General features: G+C 40.7%; 1 protein-coding gene across 2 annotated transcripts in view; it reads right to left on the reverse strand.

Annotated features, from left to right (window-relative positions):
• The window catches only part of shot (dystonin-like protein short stop), a 956,738-nt gene extending 936,920 nt beyond the window's left edge, over positions 1–19,818 (reverse strand). For both annotated transcript variants that reach the window (XM_070087199.1, XM_070087187.1), the window contains exon 1: positions 19,362–19,818. In XM_070087199.1, the coding sequence (XP_069943300.1) occupies positions 19,362–19,461 (100 nt within the window). In that variant the 5' untranslated portion in view covers positions 19,462–19,818. The remainder of the gene's footprint in view (positions 1–19,361) is intronic.
• Positions 19,819–20,023: the final 205 nt, after the last annotated feature.

The following is a 20,023-nucleotide window of genomic DNA, read 5'->3' on the forward strand; positions in this document are numbered from 1 at the left end:
TGTATGTAGATGACATTCTCCTTACAGTGCCTAGGACATTCAACATCACCGACATCAGCAGATTCAACACTGTCGAGTTTTCCATTTGCTAGTAAGTTTTGTCATCTCCCAACAGTAAGGTGACATTATTGTGTGCACCCCGCTAACACGAGAAGTGACCATTCTACTATATTTTCCTTTTTTTTTCTGTCTCTACGGGGTTGATAAAACCCAGTCAGTACCCGATCAGCCAGGTTGTGGTTCGTACATTAGACAACGTGCAGCCAGCAGTAACAGTATGACTGATCTGGCCCTGATCCACCAGGAGGCTTGGTCAAAGACTGGGCTGCAGGAACGTTGACCCCTGGAACACCCTCCAGGTAGGTAGGGTAAGTTTATATTGGAAACTTACGCTGTATACGTATCTCTTTTATACATGTCAGTATTCTACTTACCTACCTGGAGAGTGTTCCAGGGGTCAAAGCCCCCGCAGCCCAGTCCTTGAACAAGCCTCCTGGTGGATCAGGGCCAGATCAATCAGGCTGTTACTGCTGGTCGCATGTAGTCTAAGGTACGAACCACAGTCCGGCTGATCGGGTACTGAATTTAGGTATCTGCCCAGCTTCCTCTTGAAGGCAGCCGGGAGTCTATTAGTAATTTCCCTTATTTATGCCTGGTGGGGGGCTGTTTAACAGTCTTGGGCCCTGGACACTGTGTTTTCTCTTAGTGCACCAATGGCGCCCCTACTTTTCATTGGGGGTATATTGCATCGTCTGCCCAGTCTTTTGCTTTCGTGGGGAGTGATTTGTGTGTGCAGATTTGGGACCAGTCCCTCTACGATTTCCCAGGTGTAGATTATGATGCATCTCTCTCGCCTGCGTTGCTTAGCTTTGAGCCAGAAGTTTACTACAGTATTTCTAATCTCTTATATTCTTTGTCACTTATTGTGTCATGGCATACACAATACAACAACTGCCGTACACAATGACTACTGACAAGACCACAATAAAAGGTAAAACTTAATTTCACCGTCGAAGTCATAATGCGAGTATAAACAGAGAAGCATACCCAGCCCATTAAGAAATTTTCATCATAAAATAATAAAACTTTGCAGTAATTTACAATGTTGCTTCTACAGTATCTCCACAACATCGCTCTACTTCTAAGGTACTGACTGTACAGTATATAAAATAAAAACAAATGATATAAGGCAATGCGCTTACTGATTTCATTACAAAAGTTTACAGGATGATTTTAAACACCATGACAATGCAGAGATAAGTTCCCCACTAATCATAACCCGTGACGAATTAGTGCACACAACCTGTCAGGACTGCATGGTCACCTGGAAGTCGTTCCGGGGATCAACGCCCCCGTGGCCCTGTCCTCGACCAGGTCTCCCGGTGGATCAGATTATTATTATTATTATTATTATTATTAATTAATATTATCAAAATCTAGCGCTGGATCAGATGATGATCCATAAATTTTGGCAAAGCCAAAAGGCTTGCGCTAGTCGATATTTTGGGTCAGACTTTCATTAAGGGCCTGGCTCAGTGCCAGGAAGAACCGAACACTGCAGCGTCTGAAAGCGCGGGGTTGCAGCTCTTGCAAATTCTGCTAGGGCTATTGACTTCTGTGCACTCACCAATGTGTTCACTCATCTGCGTACACTCACCTTTGTGTATACTCGTTTGCTTATTCCACTTACCTATTACTATGAAACTGAGAAAATGCTTCATAATATATGTCCGCTATTTGTAGTTATAGCATTTCAGTCTTGTTCTGAAAGTTCTAGTTATCTAACTTATCATTTTCCTTGCAGCTGCAATCATAACAATGTTGTGCTCCTTGAATGCGAGATGTGATATTATCACTCCCCATTTCCTAGTAAAGTAAGATGGTATGCTAGAGTACAGATTAAGTACCTGGCCTTCGACAGTTTTAGAGAAGCCCAATAGTTCTGAGAGTTACAGGAGCTATTACCTTTTATTAGGAAAATAATAGAGCCACGGTACTCAGGGGGGAATAAGGGGTTGTTAAAGACTAAAGGACATAAGGTTAGACCTACCCGTAGGTAGGCAACAGGCAGATTCGCAGATGCAGCAGGGCCAAGGAGGATTATATTCACGCGAAGCGCTAACCCGTAAGGGCAGTTTATACACTGCCTGAAGAATGGGAGGCCTTTATTAGATCAAGAGCCCTAGGAGCAGATGGGGCAGGTGAGGTGGGTCCAGGACGCAGCAGCAGATCCCAAGGCTAGGCTGCGGGGCACGACGCGACCCGCCACAGGAAGCCATGCTACCTCACCCTTCCTGTGACATTCACCCGAACGTTCCGGTTGCGCCTTCCATCCCTGTGATCTCCTTTATGGTCTACCGTCCACATGTATTACTATTCACATCTATCACTTAACCCAGCCGACCGAATATTCCACGAGGTAATCAAGTGCCTCTAAGTAAGTTTAGGTACAGGTCCACACAAGTACAATTATCATACATAACATGTGTAAGATAAGATAAGATTTCGTTCGGATTTTTAACCCCGGAGGGTTAGCCGCCCAGGATAACCCAAGAAAGTCAGTGCGTCATCGAGGACTGTCTAACTTATTTCCATTGGGGTCCTTAATCTTGTCCCCCAGGATGCAACCCACACCAGGTACCTATTTGCTGCTAGGTGAACAGAACAACAGGTGTAAGGAAACGTGTCGAAATGTTTCCACCCGCCGGGAATCGAACCCGGGCCCTCCGTGTGTGAAGCGGGAGCTTTAGCCACCAGGCCACCGGGTAAATTACCTTGGATAACCCAGGTTCTGGATAAGCGGTTAACATGCAGTACTATAAATCCAACATTCAAAATATAACTAAGATCCTCTGAAACACTAAAGCAATTATTTAAAACCGGCTACAACACTGGAATATAAAGTCTGGCGGAGCAAGCAACATGTGGTGACCAACAACAGCTGATGGTGAAGACCACGTGGTCAACACCCCGTTTAGAAGCACCATCCTCGCTCAGGCTTCCTCTCTCCTACTCCTTATATTGTCTTCACCACAGCCATCAGAAATGCAATACTAGTTCCATCTTAAGATACATCTATAGCATGAAGGTAGCAGAAGAGGGAATGAAGAGGGTGTAGTGAGGAAGAGTAAGCTACCAAGCAGGCGGCTCCAGTCCCTGAGACGGGATGTGGTAAAGCGTGTGGGGCCATCTCGTCCCTGCCCCAGGCCACCCCACAGTATAAGGACGTAATGAGCCTCACCGCCGCGTCAAACTTAAGAACAAAATAAAGCAATGTAGTAGGCATATAGGCATAACATATCATGCTAAGTAGGTCCTACTCACACTCAGCCACTTATGTGTCGTGCTCACCTCCAGCTCTTTTTCCCCGACAAAAACTGGATTCACCCACTCTAATATTACTAAAATAGGAAAGTAATGCCTTATCCACAAGTTCAAGACCAATATTTCAGTCACTAAGAAATACAAGTCGCATAACACTCCCCCTAAACAACAACTAGCAACATTACACTCACCCTAACAACCTCACCTACTATCATTCTCGACCTAAAACCAGCGTCATCTTAATACGTGGAGTCTACCTGGAGGTTATTCCGGGGATCAACGCCCCCGCGGCCCGGTCCACGCCCAGGCCTCCCTGTGGATCATGGCCTGATCAACCAGGCTGTTACTGCTGGCCGCACGTAGTCCAACGTACGAACCACAGCCCGGCTGATCCGGCACCGACTTTAGGTATCTGTCCAGATCCCTCTTGAGGGCAGTCAGGGGCCTATTGGTAATTACCCTTATACTTGGTGGGAGGCTGTTGAACAGTCTTGGGCCCCGGATACTTACGGTGTTTTCTCTTAGTGTACCAATGGCACCCCTACTTTTAATTGGGGGTATTTTGTATCGCCTGCCCAGTCTTTTACTTTCGTAAGGAGTGATTTCTGTGTGCAGATTAGGGACCATTCCTTCTAGGATTTTCCAAGTGTAGATTATGATATATCTCTCTCTCCTGCGTTATAGCGTGTACAAGTCAAGTGCTTCCAAGCGTTCCCGGTAGTTGAGGTGCTTGATAGAACTTATATGTGCAGTAAAGGTTCTCTGTACACTCTCTAGATCTGCAATTTCACCTGCTTTGAATGGAGATGTTAATCCTAGACAGAACAAGTGATTTGAAAGGGATCATCACTGGATTGGCATCTCCTGTTTTGAACGTCCTCATTATCCATCCTATCATTTTTCTTTGCACTTGTGATCGTGGCACTGTTGTGATCCTTGAAAGTGAGATTCTCAGACATTACCACTCCCAAGTCCCTTACATTATTTTTCCGCTCTATTGTATAGCCAGAGTTTGTAGTTATCATCTTCTCCAGTTTTCCATAACGGAGTAGTTGGAATTTGTCCTCTGTGAACATCATACTGTTTTCCGTTGCCCACTGGAAAACTTGGTTTATATCTTCTTGGAGGTTAACCGTGTCCTCAATAGATGACAGTCTCATGCAGATCCTTGTATCGTCTGCTGAGGATGACACGGTGCTGTGGATTACATCTCTGTCTACGTCTGATATGAGGATGAGGAACAGGATGGTGGCGAGTACTGTGCCTTGTGGAACAGAGCTTTTCACTATGGCAGCTTGCGATTTAACTCTGTTGACCACTACTCTCTGTGTTCGATTGGTCAGGAAGTTGAAGATCCATCTCCCCACTTTGCCAGTTATTCCTTTAGCACGTATTTTGTGCGCTATTACGCCACGATTGCACTTGTCAAACGCTTTTGCAAAGTCTGTGTACATTACATCTGCATTCTGTTTTTCTTCCAGTGCCATCACGAGTCCACCAACATGGAATGCTTAACCTAATTTGAATTCCCTCACCCAATTTAACAATCTCTTTGAGAAATGGAAACTTTGGAAAACACTACAACGTTCCTGCTTTAAATTGAAAAAAAAATTACAATTGCATCTGTGATAGTAACTATTTTTTTCATGTGTTATGTCTTTATTTAATAAATAATCTCGTCTGCAGCCGCTGTCCCATCTGTTGTTAATTAATAAACATAAAATCATTTACCAATTTGCAATACAACCTGCAACAATCGTCCCCACGCTCACCTAACCACAATCACTTTCCCACTCACCAAATGTATATAACAATCAAACTCACCTTGATTACCATACCTAGCATCACACACTCCAACAAAATAAAATAAAAAGGGTGGTTACTGTAATTGACTCGCAAGAAAGGGATATGGGGGGAGGAGTTGATTGCTATGGTCTCCATCTTCAATTCGCCAAGGCATATTGCCTTACAAGGCCGTGAATTGGCTCATTCCTGTATATTTGATGAAGGTCATTTTTGTAAGATGATAAAGCCCAGCCTTGGGTGTGACGTTGTATTAAAAGAATTCTCTGCGACCAGTGTCGTTATTTCCATATTTCAAACGTGTTAAAGAAAGTTAGATTATTACTCGTGCATAAAAATTTGCTCCGGTGAAAGTCTAACTTAAGGAATTTTAATTGAAGAACAGAGGAGAGCTTCAACAAAAATATTTTCACAGCTTCTTGGTAGGGAGTATTATCCGGAGTCAATAGTCGAGTTAACACTATAACTCTAACAAGTTTTGGAGAAAAAACAGCAGATGGCTCGGGAAGTTTAAGGAAAGCCAATACCCACGAAACTAACATGTTTCTCTGCTAAAAGAACCCGGCGTTCCTGCTTGCTAATCTTTTACAAAACTATTCAATGTAAGAAACTGAAATTCGTTGTCCGGATCATAGTCGACAGAGATATCACCTCAACAGAGCAAGAATATTTCTAAATAAATCTAATATGTTGTACTTGTCCTTGAAGAGCTACCTAGCTGGTCTGAGCAGGCTGTGGTAACACTATACCTTCATCGTTGATATATTTTTGATAAGTTTTTTAAAGTTTATCTACATCTGGAGCCCGGTCTTAGGCCAGGCTTGTCGAGTGCTTACCTTGTCAACCAGGCTATTGATACTGGCGGTCCGCTTGCCCACATATCCATAACCGGCCGGTTGATCTTGCACTTCGTTGAGATACTTGTGCAGTTTCCTCTTAAAAAATTCTACACTTATCCCACCAGTGTTTCTGATAAAAGACAACTGTAGGAGATTATGGGAATACTGGAAGGACTATTGTAGCAGGCTGTGAGAACACTGTAAATACCGAAGCAAATTACGAAAAAAAAAAGATGTATACAATCGCAAGATCAACTATGAATCTGAAGTCAGACAGGTTTACAAAGAGGATTACTCATTCTCTTAAGGATCATCTCTTGCATCCACAAAATTTAAAGTCAAGAACTGATAAGTTAGCAAAGCAGATTTACAGATGAATGCATATGCTTACTTACCGAACAAGGCATATAATTCTAATGTTCCATCGCTAGACTTTAATGCCATTTCATATATCGCCGTTACCCATGAACTGGACAGACTCGCCTATTAATGATCCTTCTTTTCACAAGTAATTTGTGATCCTTCTTAGTATTAATGTCTCACAAGCAATCTGTGATACCTGAAGGACATATCCGTGGATAGGTCCTGAAGGACATATTCGTGGATCGCCCCCGTGGATCGGTCCCAGACCATTCATAACATACCGTAAATCATATGAAGAGGAAGAAACAAACACAAGCAATGAATATTATCAATCATGAAGCAAAATAAAAACCACATGAGCTTTCTTGTAATTATTCCTTCATATTCAGAAACAATCTCAGTTTCTTTACTGGTTGATCAAATTCATCTGGACATACAAAGCGTCATCTTCGCTAGGGTATACATTATTTGATCAGTTCCAAACTTAATTAACCAAAACCATGAAAATCAATGAACAAGTTATTTTAATGGCAAAATATAGATAATCATATTATATCCGAATATCTTGGAGTAACTCGAGAAAAGACAAGATAAAAAGAACAGCCTAGTCACGAATGTTCCCCTCCATGCTAAATCGTTAGTATGTTAATGTGCCGGATTACTGTATAAGATGTTCAAATTCAAATGTTGATAAAAGTTTTTATTATAAGAGTTTTACAACTTGCCCTATGTAGGTGACAGCATCATCTAGTTTGGCCTCATTGTGGTGCATCCTACACACCCGCACCACTAAACCACACACATGAAGCAACACAATGCCATGAACGTAAGCTTAACACGCAGCTCAGCTTAAGATCAATGCGGGGTTTACTGACCCCACCGAATACAGGCCATCCAGTGCCGCATAGTTATAACCAACTACAAATTATAACAAATTAAGTTTACTCCCTAAAAAGTAATCTTAAGTATAATGAACTAAACATCAACTAAGCTAAGTGACAGGTTGCTCCACTCACAATACAATTTCAATTCTTTTAGCATAACTAAACAAAATTACAACATTCCCTTAATCTCCAAATATCAGAATACTCAATGTATTGTATTATATTTATTCGTAATGTTCCGTCTTCAGTGATTGTAATTACAGGAGCAGATACCACATCTAGTATCGGGCCCTTACTCAGACAGGATGGGACTTACACAGATGACAACAAGGAAATGAGTGAAATATTGAAATCCCAGAACGACTCGGTGTTTAGTGAACCACTAATCGGTCTGAGGATCGATGACCCAAATGATTTCTTCATGAATGAGCCTCAAAACTCCATAAATGTATGCCAGATTTCCGACATTACCCTAACTCCGATAGATTTCGAAAAAGCCATTGACAACATGCCCATGCACTCAGCCCCGGGCTCAGACTCGTGGAACTCTGTTTTCAATAAGAACTGAAAGAAACCCCTCTCGCGTGCCCTAAGTACACTATGGAGGAGGAGCTTGGACATGGGTGAAATTCCAGTCACTTAAAACAACGGATATAGCCCCACTCCATAAAGGTGGCAGCAAAACATTAGCTAAGAGCTGACGTCCCACATCATAAAAATCTTTGAAAGAGTGTTAAGAAGCAGGATTGCAAATCACCTGGATTCCCAAAATCTGCACAATCCAGGGCAACATGGGTTCAGGGCAGGTCGCTCCTGCCTCTCACAACTACTGGATCACTATGATATTGCCTTGGATGCACTGGATGCAGGATGCAGATGTAATATACACAGACTTTGCAAAAGCATTTAACAAATGCGATCATGGCGTAATAGCCCATAAAATACATGCTAAAGGAATAACTGGGAAAGTGGCGAGATGGATCTTCAACTTCCTAACAAATCGAACACAAAGAGTAGTGGTCAACAGAGTTAAATCGGAGGCTGCCATAGTGAAGAGCTCTGTTCCACAAGGCACAGTACTCGCCCCCATCTTATTCCTCATCCTCATATCAGACATAGACAGAGATATACATCACAGCACCGTATCATCCTTTGCGGATGATACTAGGATCTGCATGAGGCTGTCATCTGCTGAGGACGCGGTTAACCTCCAAGAAGATATAAACGAAGTTTTCCAGTGGGCAACGGCAAACAATATGATGTTCAATGAGGACAAATTCCAACTACTCCGTTATGGAAAACTGGAGGAGATAATAACTAGAACAGAGTATACTACAGACTCTGGCCATACAATAGAGCGGAAAAATAATGTAAGGGACCTGGGAGTAGTAATGTCTGAGGATATCACTTTCAAGGATCACAACAGTGCCACGATCGCACGTGCAAAGAAAATGATAGAATGGATAATGAGAACGTTCAAAACGAGAGATGCCAAGCCAATGATGATCCTTTTCAAATCACTTGTTCTCTCTAGGCTGGAATACTGCTGTACATTAACATCTCCATTCAAAGCAGGTGAAATTGCAGATCTAGAGAGTGTACAAAGATTCTTTACTGCACGTATAAGTTCTGTCAAGCACCTTAACTACTGGGAACGCTTGGAAGCACTTGACTTATACTCATTGGAACGCAGGAGGGAGAGATATATCATAATCTACACTTGGAAAATCCTGGAAGGAATGGTCCCAAATCTGCACGCAGAAATCCCTACGAAAGTAAAAGACTGGGCAGGCGATGCAAAATGCCCCCAATAAAAAGTAGGGGCGCCATTGGTACACTAAGGGAAAACAACGTAAGTGTCCGGGGCCCAAGACTGTTCAACAGCCTCCCATCAAGCATTAGGGGAATTGCCAATAAACCCCTGGCTGCCTTCAAGAGAGAGCTGGACAGATACCTAAAGTCAGTGCCGGATCAGCCGGGTTGTGGCTCGTACGTTGGACTGCGTGCGGCCAGCGGTAACAGCCTAGTTGATCAGGCCCTGATCCATCGGGAGGCCTGGTCATGGACCGCGGGGGCGTTGATCCCCGGAATAACCTCCAGGTAACCAGGTAATGTCTTCAGTGTTTGTAGTTACAGGAGTAAAGCCATTCTTGTGGTGTCATATCTTCAATATTTGTAGTTACAGAAGAGCTATTCTTGTAGTGTCATGTCTTCAGTGTTTGTAGTTACAGGAGCACAACTATTGTTGACTTGTCATGTCTTCAGTGTTTATATTTACAGGAGCAGAACTATTCTTGAGGTACCCCTTCTTCAGTGTTTGTTGTTAAAGAAGCAGAGCTATTCTTGTGATGGCCCGTCTTCAGTGTTTGTCGTTCCAAGAGAGCTATTCTTGTGAAGTCTTGTCTTCAGTATCTGTAGTTACAGGAACAAACCTATGTTTGTGATGCCCCGTCTTCAGTGTTCGTAGTAACGGGCAAAGCTAGTTACAGGAACAAAGCTATACTCGCGGTGTCTTGCATTTGGTGTTTGTAGTTACAGGACCAGAACTACGCTTATCGTGTGGTCCATGCCTTTACTTTCTTATGTGATTCTTAACAGTTCTCAATCTGTAAAATTTACTGTGCAGCCTAGGAAAGCTGGATATGATCCCCAGAACCACTAACAGATAACACATAAAGAAAATAAGGATTTCATATACGAGAAATGAACAAACTATAACCGTGCCAATATATGCGATTTAAAACTAATAAGAGCCACACAAAGTTTCTCATGGCTTATATCCGGAAAAAATCTTATATGACTCCGACAGGTTTACAGCTTCCTGATGAATGGAATAATTACAGTGTCTCTACATACAATGGTCCCTCGAAATGTACTTCTTGGGACATAGGCGATATACCTTTGATGAGTTTCGAGTTTTCCTATTCCCGGAGCCCGGCCCTAGGTCAGGTTTGCCTATCTGTTGCTGCTGGCGGCCCACTGGCCTACATATCCAATTCACAGCTCCTTAATCCCTTAACACCAGCCACCACCTGACATCTCTTATACTTTCTGGCTAGCTCATCAGCCATATTTCCACCCTTCTCATGTCAGTGGATCTACCCGAACCGAAGACATTCAATTCTTAGTTGATTCGTGACCCCTTCACCGCTGCTAGAATCTCCAGACACCAGTTATAACCTGACGCTAATTGGAGATGTGTGCCACTCGGGCATATCTGATGTTATGAAGTCACTGATCACTTATCACAATGACGGTGCTTTAAATGCCTGTAAATGAGACATGACTAAATCGAAGCAAGAATAAATGCATATATATTTTAATTGTACAAATCTGATAATAACAACCAAGCACCTTGCAGAAAAAATTATGGAAATGCATGGTAAACAAAATGGTACCTGAATGGAAACAATAATCTTATGATCTACCAGTGGGATAGAGAGAATAATATATTAAATAGATGTTTAATATAAGTGAGCTCAGCAGGCAGTGTTAAGTACACGAGAGGAGACACTTGAATGTTGCTGCTGGGTGGTGGTGTCGGGTAGCAGGGTCTCCACTCTGCTCAAGGTTCTCCCGCCAGGTGTCGTCTGTACGGGAGGCGTTCCCACGGTTATCTAGAACATTAACACTACAACATTCCCCTACACTGCAGTTGTGGCAGGCTACGCTGGATCACTACTTCTTGTGATTACTTTAGATTTATTAAAATATTATTGAACGAGATGTTCCTCGTGTCCATCTCACGCTATGCAAAAACTCAATGCACTTATAAAAGGCCCTAAAATCTGGAATTCATTACCTGTAAATATAAAAGAAACACTACCTGTTTATAAATTCAAGTCTCTTCTCAGAGATCACTTACCCAAAACCAAATAAATACTGAATAACTGAACCTTATAAATTGTATATCTTAAATGTTTCTCACAATTATATCACATAAATGTTAAACCTAAAACCCAATCTAACTTTATTATTTTTTAAATACACTACCTAACAGAATACTCCATTCGACTGAATGTACAGCAATGCATGCAACCATATGACCTGTCTTTGTAATACTCATTTGTGCTTTATAGTTATCTGTTTACAATAATGTTTTATCACTGATTTCATCATTGCTTAGTTAATCTTAAGTTAATTTTAAGCCAGCCCGTAATGCTATGCATATAAGTGGCTTTGGCATGCTGCTCTTACCTGTATTTTTTGTACCTCTGTATGTATGCTCAAATTACTAAATAAATAAATAAATAACTAAATTAATGTATGAATTGAAATTTTAAATAACCAAAACAATGATCAATAATTTCACATGAAATTATGTGAAGCTTCTATATACAAACTACAAACTCGACCTCTAGACAAAACGAATTTCGGTTGCCGATCCTGCAGTCGGAACTCAGCTATCATTGCAGTACTAATTGGCAACAAAAATTTAAAGAAAACAAAGCTCTAACTATTTAGAAGTAAGGTGAGGGTGTTGCCTTACCTCAATTTCTCCACCAAAGTTTGTTTGCACAGCATCCTCTGGCTGTGGAGCCAGCCACCGGTAAAGCCGGGCCAGACTCACCCGGGATAGAACTTTTCTTGGTTCCGTTACTACATTAGACAAGCGAGAAAATAAACTCGGGTTAACTGAACATCATGATGCTTCATAAATTTTAAGAAATATCTAAAGTTGGTGTTGCATAAGCAAAGATTTGTGTTCGTATTCTTCAAAGCAATAGCGGTGAACGAGAAGGCTCCTCATGCACTAGTAAACAATGAGAGGAACCCCAGTGTGTGCAGGATGAAGACAAGAAAGCTTAGTCAGGAGTATAACAATAATGATAAATGAATACGAACAGAATGTATAATGAAAAGATGTACAGTGCAGTTTAGGAAACTTTACAGTGACAAGTTTCGCCTATACAAGTCTTTTTTAAAGTCAGACTTGAAAAAGCCTGATGCACAGAAAATTTCCTGAACTGTTTTAGAATTCCAAAAAGATTTATACATGTAGAGAATACCTCAAAAACACGGAATACAATATTAGAGAAACGGCAACAAGAAGAAACGCTTTGTATATAAATCTTATAAGACACAAGAAATCGGAAAAGAATGAGAAATCTGAGCGAAAATAGAAGACATCAAGGTGAAAAAAAGGCGTAAAGTCAGAAACAGTTGTTACTTACGAATGACAAAAAAACGTAAACATACACATCACTCTTTGTACGATGGTAACTACTGAAAACGTGGCAGAAGCTGCAAAGGGAGTAGCTACGCGAAAGGTACTTGGCAGCTGAGACTACTTGTGAGTGGAGCGTTCGCAAACATGTTCTCAGCAGTGGCTACTGAAAGCCACTACAAGAGCTGAAAGATATGTAACAGACTTGGGAACGGGAGATGGAGAGGTAGGGATTAGGATACTAAAAACCACCTAGCCGAATGATTTCCAGTTTGAAAATGTGTACAGATTAGAGGACGGTGCTGACAATATGAAGTTCAGGAAAAAGAAAATGTATGTTAGATCGGAAGAAAGGCGTATGGAGAAGTATATGTATAGGTTAGGTTAGGGAAGATTCGTCAGGAAACAGGACAAATGCCTCCTGTCTCGGATATTGGAGCTTTTGGTCATAGGAGGAAGGCCTTCTGCTACCTTACCGGTCCACCATTTGCAAGATGTAATAAAGTTGGTAGAATTACCGACAATATGTAAAGTAAAAGGACACAAGTGCAACTAATGTGACATTTATTGTGGCAACGTTTCGCTCTCCAGGAGCTTTATCAAGCCATTACAAACAATACATGGACACAGAGGGTATATAAAGGCTCTGAGTGAGGTGCAATACTAGTGAGGTACCATTTCGATGTTCACTAGTGGTAGTGAATGAACACATTTACGCATGTAGGAACGACAACTTAAACAACGCCTGTGTACAACACCGAAATTCCACCAATCATCTCATGAAATTCAGAGACGCCCAATTAGTGATCAAAGAAACTATTTTCCGCACACGCAAGTGCCTTGAATCAGCACTGATCGCTGTTTCGAATATAATTAAACAAAACAACGGCAGCTTCACCATCTCCGAAGTCTTAGCAAGAATCCTCCTGAAAACAGTAAACCCTGTCATCACATAGTCTCTCCTGTTATACTACACAAGCACATTACAGAGAGTGAACACCGAAAAAAACCTGCCTCTTTCCAGTCTATATTTGTCCAACCTATTTTTATGTTACCCAAGTAATAGCTTTTATATCCTTTTACTCATGTACGAATTATTTGCTCTTCCATATTGTATTATTTTTGTTACTACTACTACTACTACCACTAGTGAACATCGAAATGGTACCTCACTAGTATTGCACCTCACTCAGAGCCTTTATATACCCTCTGTGTCCATGTATTGTTTGTAATGGCTTGATAAAGCTCCTGGAGAGCGAAACGTTGCCACAATAAATGTCACATTAGTTGCACTTGTGTCCTTTTACTTTACATTTGCAAGATGGTTGTCATAGCGGGGGCAGAGGATGGAACTTCTTCGTTTAAAATATTTTCCTTCTTCACATCTTTTAAAGTAGGTGAGAAATTTGAGTAGATAATACAAAGATCACTTACTGCTTACATTGACTAGATGAAGCACATTTAAACAACTGCGACCACTTCAAAATGATCGATATGTACTCTCTAGTACGGAGATGACATATCTCATTATCTATACTGAAAAATAATCAAAGGCCAGGGACTTAACCTGCACACTAAAATAGCAACTTATTGGAGTGAGACAATATATAGTAAGAAGCGTAACCACGATATTGTAAACAGTAGGGGTTCACATAAGCAGAATTAAAATTGTCAATAAGCTGAGCTATATGACTCTTCAACGTACAGAAAGTATAAGACTTTAAGAGGGCATTACATATTTTTTTGCGTTCACTGTCATCAAATTTGTGATGGCTATGTTAACCTGTGGGCTGCCTGCTAAACCTGGTTTATCAGGCAGTCTACAGGGAGATTTGGCCACAGACCTGGAGACTGCAATAGGAAAACTCATGAAACCAGTTACAGGTAAGTGAATAAACTTAGACTACATAATACAGTTATTGTCGACTATAATTTCGCACACGAAATGGCAGAAACAATAGACTGCTGCTAAACAATATCAAAATTAAGATCCTTGAAACCGGTAAGTAACGTCGCAAATGGCGTGTATCTGGATTGTAACTAGTAGGGCAAGGCTGTGTGGTGTGTGGTTTTCTCATGCCAGTATTCATTACACCGCCTAGGCTGGTTCGTTTGGCAGTCATCGGTGAGGACATTCAGATGCCGTCAAACATACCACAATAATATAAATCCTGTCCGATCGAAAACCACAGATTCAAAGACAAATAATTCCTAAGGCAATCCGTGGTAGGCAACATTTGAACTCCTATACTATGTATTAGTATTCTGCCACATAAACTCAATTTTCACTTATTTCCTTTATAATAAAAAGGAATTTAATAATACATCATTAGCAGAGTCTTGAAACCAGTGTCTCAGCGAAATAAGCAAGGAACATTAATTAAGTACAATCTTTAATAGCCACTTTAAAAAGAATTTTTTTATTGCAAATGGTTAGTGCTCAAGCCATACAATATTTACATAACTCAAAGTTATAATCATATAATTGCAAGGCAAATTAAATTAATCAGTGTTTTGTCTAAGCAGTTTACATCTTATCTGAAATGCCACATAAGCTTACAATGAACATCAATAAAAGCAAATTTCATGAAGTTCTATACAAAACGGAAGTATGACGCATAGTGGTGGAATTTCTCCCTTAAGCTCAAGTTTCGGTTCAAAGAACGGATGGAATTCAGTTTATTTTGTCGTCTTAAACTAATTTTTCTTTATTGTCGTAAAACACAGATCCCTTCCCTTCCAAATTCCCCAACAAAACAGAATATCAACCCTAGTTCGATTCCCGGGTTGAGCAAAATGCATGAGTAAAACTTCTTAAACTTACTGCTTTCAGAATTTTCCAGGTGTAGATTGTGAAAGGGTCCGAGCCATTTCAGCAACCTTCCTTTATATATAAAGATGTGACTTGGACTGGTTTCGGCCAGTAGGGGACTTGGACCTGCATAGCATGGAAGAGTGGGCCTACTGTAGTGCTCCTTCTTTCTTATGTTCTTATAAGGTAACTGACTTACAAATTCCGTATTGTCGTCAGGAGGAAACGAGATAGGTTCTTCCAAACCACTCCTGATCCGGCAGGTGACTGACCAGGCTGTCAACTAGGCGTGGTCTAAGCCGTGGGGGCGATGTTCTCCGGAACCATAAAGTAAATTCAAGATTGATTTGAGTGGTGACCTGTACTTAACTCTGTGAAGAAGTGTCTTGTGTGCTCCCGTGGACTGAACCAAGATGCCTTCCATCGAGCAACTTTACCAGCAACTTAAGGAAGAATTGAGGGCAGCGAAGATGGAGATACGGCGATTGACCGAGGAAAACAAGAGGATTCGTAGTAGTCCTCCTGTTTCGAGTCCTCAGGTCAAGAAGGGATCGTGGTCAGTGGCTGGACAGCAGGGGACGACGAAGTTGACGATCAAGAAGACGAATGGAAAGCCAGAAACGATGAAGAAGAAAGAGACTGCTGTGGAAACTCCTGTGGAAACCTCCAACGCATTCTCGGTGCTACCCGACGAATGTGAGTCGACTACTGGGATCGTCACGACAAACGACAACAAGGAAGGTAAGAATATTGTTGTTGTTGGGGATAGCCAGGTTAGATACATGGATAGGGCATTCTGCTTGAAGGACAGGAGTAGGAGACAAAGGGTATGCTTTCCTGGGGCTGGGATGGAGGACATTGTTAGCCGGCTTGACATCATGAACGGTAATGGGATCAATCCTATTATTTGCCTCAGTGCTGGAGGCAATGATGTAGGCAAGCGTAGAAGTGAGGATTTAGTTAGAAAGTTCAGGACAGCTATAGACATAATTAGGAAGAAGGGGGGGCACCCTGTTATATGTGGCATTTTGCCAAGAAGAGGCGTTGGTAATGAATGGTTGTCCAGAGCAATTGGTATTAATTGTTGGCTGGATAAACACTGTAAGGATAATGCAGTACCATTCATTGACAACTGGGACAACTTCTATGGCCGAAATGACATGTATGCCAGGGATGGGTTCACTTATCCAGGGCAGGTGTGGGTTTTCTTGCTAACTCAGTTGAGGGGGTTGTTAGGCCTTTAAACTAGGATTAGTTAGAGGTATGGGTTTAGAAATGATAAATAATGAGTATGGATATATTGACTTATGCTCTGATATTAAGAATCTTAATAGTAACTGCCATGGAGTAACTCTGGGTAATGATAATTTCAGAAATTGTGTAAAAACAAAGATGAATAGGAAAAATGTGCAGAAGAAAAAACATATGATGGTATTTTATGCTAACAGTCGAAGTGCAAGAAATAAAATTAATGAACTACGTTTGGTAGTATGTGCTGGGAACTTTGATATCATTGCATTAACTGAAACGTGGTATGATTTAAAGAGTCGGGATATGACTGCTGAGTGTAATATTCAGGGATTTAAGTTGTTCAATGTGGATAGATGTAATGGGAAGGGGGGAGGAGTTGCATTGTATGTTCGAGAAAATATTAATTGTTGCATAAAAACAGGTATAAAAATAGAATAAAAAGTCAGTACTGTGGCTGAAACAATTCACCAAAAGCCCGCAGTTTGGAAAGGAACCTCATGATGAGGCTTCAATAAGTCCTGGACCATTTGTCAATGGTCCAGGATGGATCGAAACTTCATGTGATTCCTTTCTCAAGTGCGAGTTTTTGCTTAACTAAGATACCCTAATATAGTCTAAAGCGATTTCGCACTAAGTTATATGCATTACAGGCTTTTAAAAACAAACATAGCAATGCTTATTATAAAACTGAATGAGCGATATCTGGATTCATGAGTCCCAGTCAGGACGACCGGTTGCATGAGGGTCGGGAGGGAGGGACGAAGGTGGAGAGGAGGATTGGCTGCAGGAGTGTAGTCAAGTTGCCAGACGTCCTACTCATCCCCTAGTTTCTGTGTACTGATCACTAATATACATTTAATATACGATGTTTACTACACAACTATGCTAACAAAATATAAACCATACGAGTACTCCAACCAAGGAAAAGAATCGAGGAAACTCGAATCTTCGCTTTGTCATCATCAATACCAGAGCCGAGTTTGTTTGCTTTACACTCGATAAAGTATTTTGCTTTCTCTTGACCAGTAAACATTTATTTTAATTTGTAAGCAAATAAAAAAAACTAATTTAATGATACAATATACAATAAAACGTTCAGAGCTACATAACCGGTAAGGAAGTTAGAAATAAACACTACCAGGCAACTGTGACAAAGCTGGCACCTCTGACTCACCGCAGAGTTACCAAGGAAGGAAATAGGTCTTCCTTCTCTGAAATGTCACATACAACCATACAATGTGATCTAAGACTAATGCAAATCAGGGTGTTTCAACTTATGGATACATATTTTTGGTATCTGGCAGCTCGTGTATGTTAGGTAAATTTATAACATTCAAGATTTGTCATATTCATGCAATGTTAGTAATTCCAACTCACCGACAGCTGATACTACACAATATATTTTGTGACCTGCAAGAGTCCACCATAACAACGAGTTTACCTTATTATTTCGCAAGTTTCGATTGATCTATATTCTATCATATAGAATAATATATTTTGCGACCTGCAGGAGTCTACCATAACAATAACTAAAATATTTTATTCTTACTCGAATGTTATGTAAAATAAAAACATCCGACCGACATTCCTGTAATTCTAATTAAATAAGTCCGAGGTGATCTACAAAGCACAAAATCCAAGCAATATCACATGCCAAGCATTTGAACCTTAAATACAGAGACATTAAATGTAACTCATTAAAAGCATATTCCACACTTTATGATAAACTTTCTACCTAGTTCGTAATTTACAGATTATTAAATGGAACAACTATATTTGTTTTCAAAGCGTAACAGAACCTGATTTTTTTTCTTCGCTTTTGTTCTGCACGAATGTCCATTACGTATTGGTCGTTTTTATTACTAAAGAATGAAGGATATACAATGTAATTTAACAAGGTACGTGAACGAAATACAACTCATACGATACATCATCTAAGTTGAATGCTTGGAAGTGAAAGTATATGCAATTAGGATTAAGAAGGTAATTTGATCTATCTTACCTTATTCTTTGGAAATGAGTGTCCTGTTATATATCTCCAGCTTAAACTTTTCAAGAATTGTTAAATCATTCAAAGTGCCATGCACTTTCGGAAAGAAAGTGTAGCAAATGGGCTTACTTCTGGTTGCTTTCGAGAACGTCTGAAGCGACTTTCTCTTTGTAACCGTCTTCGTTATTCTTTTGTGAAATATTATGGCCACAAAAAATCCTAACATCATACGTCACAATGCAGTGGGTAAAAACAGTTCACAAGAAAGCAAGTAAAACTTCACATCATTAGCTCTCTACTTTCAACCAACTGTTCTTTACTTGACTGCGTTTCTTGTTTTCTCCGAGGAGAGAGCAAACTACAGACCATTATATTCTGCTAGCGATCACAATAAGTTTTCATGAACTGTAGCATTTTTATTTTAATTAAATAACGTTTTCGACGAATTACTTTCTTATGAATGACCCTGAACACGCCTATACGTCCATGGTTAACCAAGCAACGATGAACTCGGCAAGGTTATTAACCTTTCCCTAGTTATTTTCACCAACGTAGAAAAATTTAAAGGGACAAAATATAAATTAATTTTCAATGAACAAAATGTAAATATCTAATTATACTCGAGACAAAGACAAGAATAATTATCTCATTCTACTTCAGATACAGTTCCATCAACATACAAAAAAATACGTTTACAACTTTAGCCCCACTTTTTAGTCTATTGGTCAATACTAGTGTGCTCTATATATATTACAATGTGGTAATATGGTGGTAGATGTAGACGAGAAGCAGCGGGCGGGGTCTAGCAGTGCTGGCAACCACCACGTCATAGTTCCTTCACGGTGTCGTCTATCTATACGTTTGAATAATTCTTTACATTTACATGCAGTGTGATAATGAGAAGCTACTGCAGTTTTGTTTATCTTACCTGCTATTTTTAAAACAGCTCGATCTGCCGGGTCCAACTGCAGGATACTGAGAGGCTTGTCCTTAGCCCATTCATCGAGGGATTGTCGATCAAGCTCCATGTCTCCTTCTCCTTGCTCCCTCCCACAGGTTTCTGGGTTAATACCGGCCACCTTAGAGAGGTGTGTGTTCTCTCAGCACTGTCACCACCATCACCAGCTGCCCTCGGCTTTATTCAGCTGCCTCGGTTACAAATCAACACGGGAAGCACCGAATCAATACTACACTCTACACAGCCTGTAAGCATGGCTTACAACAAATCTTTACGCTTAATTCGTAAACTGAGTGAAACGGCTGCTGTCACTCTGGTGGTAGCAAAGTATCAGCGAGGGGTATCAAGGGCAGCGGGGGTACACATGCTGTGCCCAAGAGAGGTGGAGCGTCATACATCCACTCCCCCTCACCGTCTATACAACACTGGTCCCTGCTTCTCTCTCTTCTTGGTGTGGCTCGCTCGCGCGCACCTTCTCCCCTCTCATGCCTTGGGTGATGCGCACGCAACACCATCACCCTTGAATTTACACTAATTTAACGTCATTGAGAGTATTATTGTTGATGTCATATATATATGTATATGTATATAATATATATATATATATATATATATATATATATATATATATA

This window comes from Cherax quadricarinatus, chromosome 21 (genome assembly GCF_038502225.1).
Source record: "Cherax quadricarinatus isolate ZL_2023a chromosome 21, ASM3850222v1, whole genome shotgun sequence".
Taxonomy (NCBI): Eukaryota; Metazoa; Arthropoda; class Malacostraca; order Decapoda; family Parastacidae; genus Cherax; species Cherax quadricarinatus.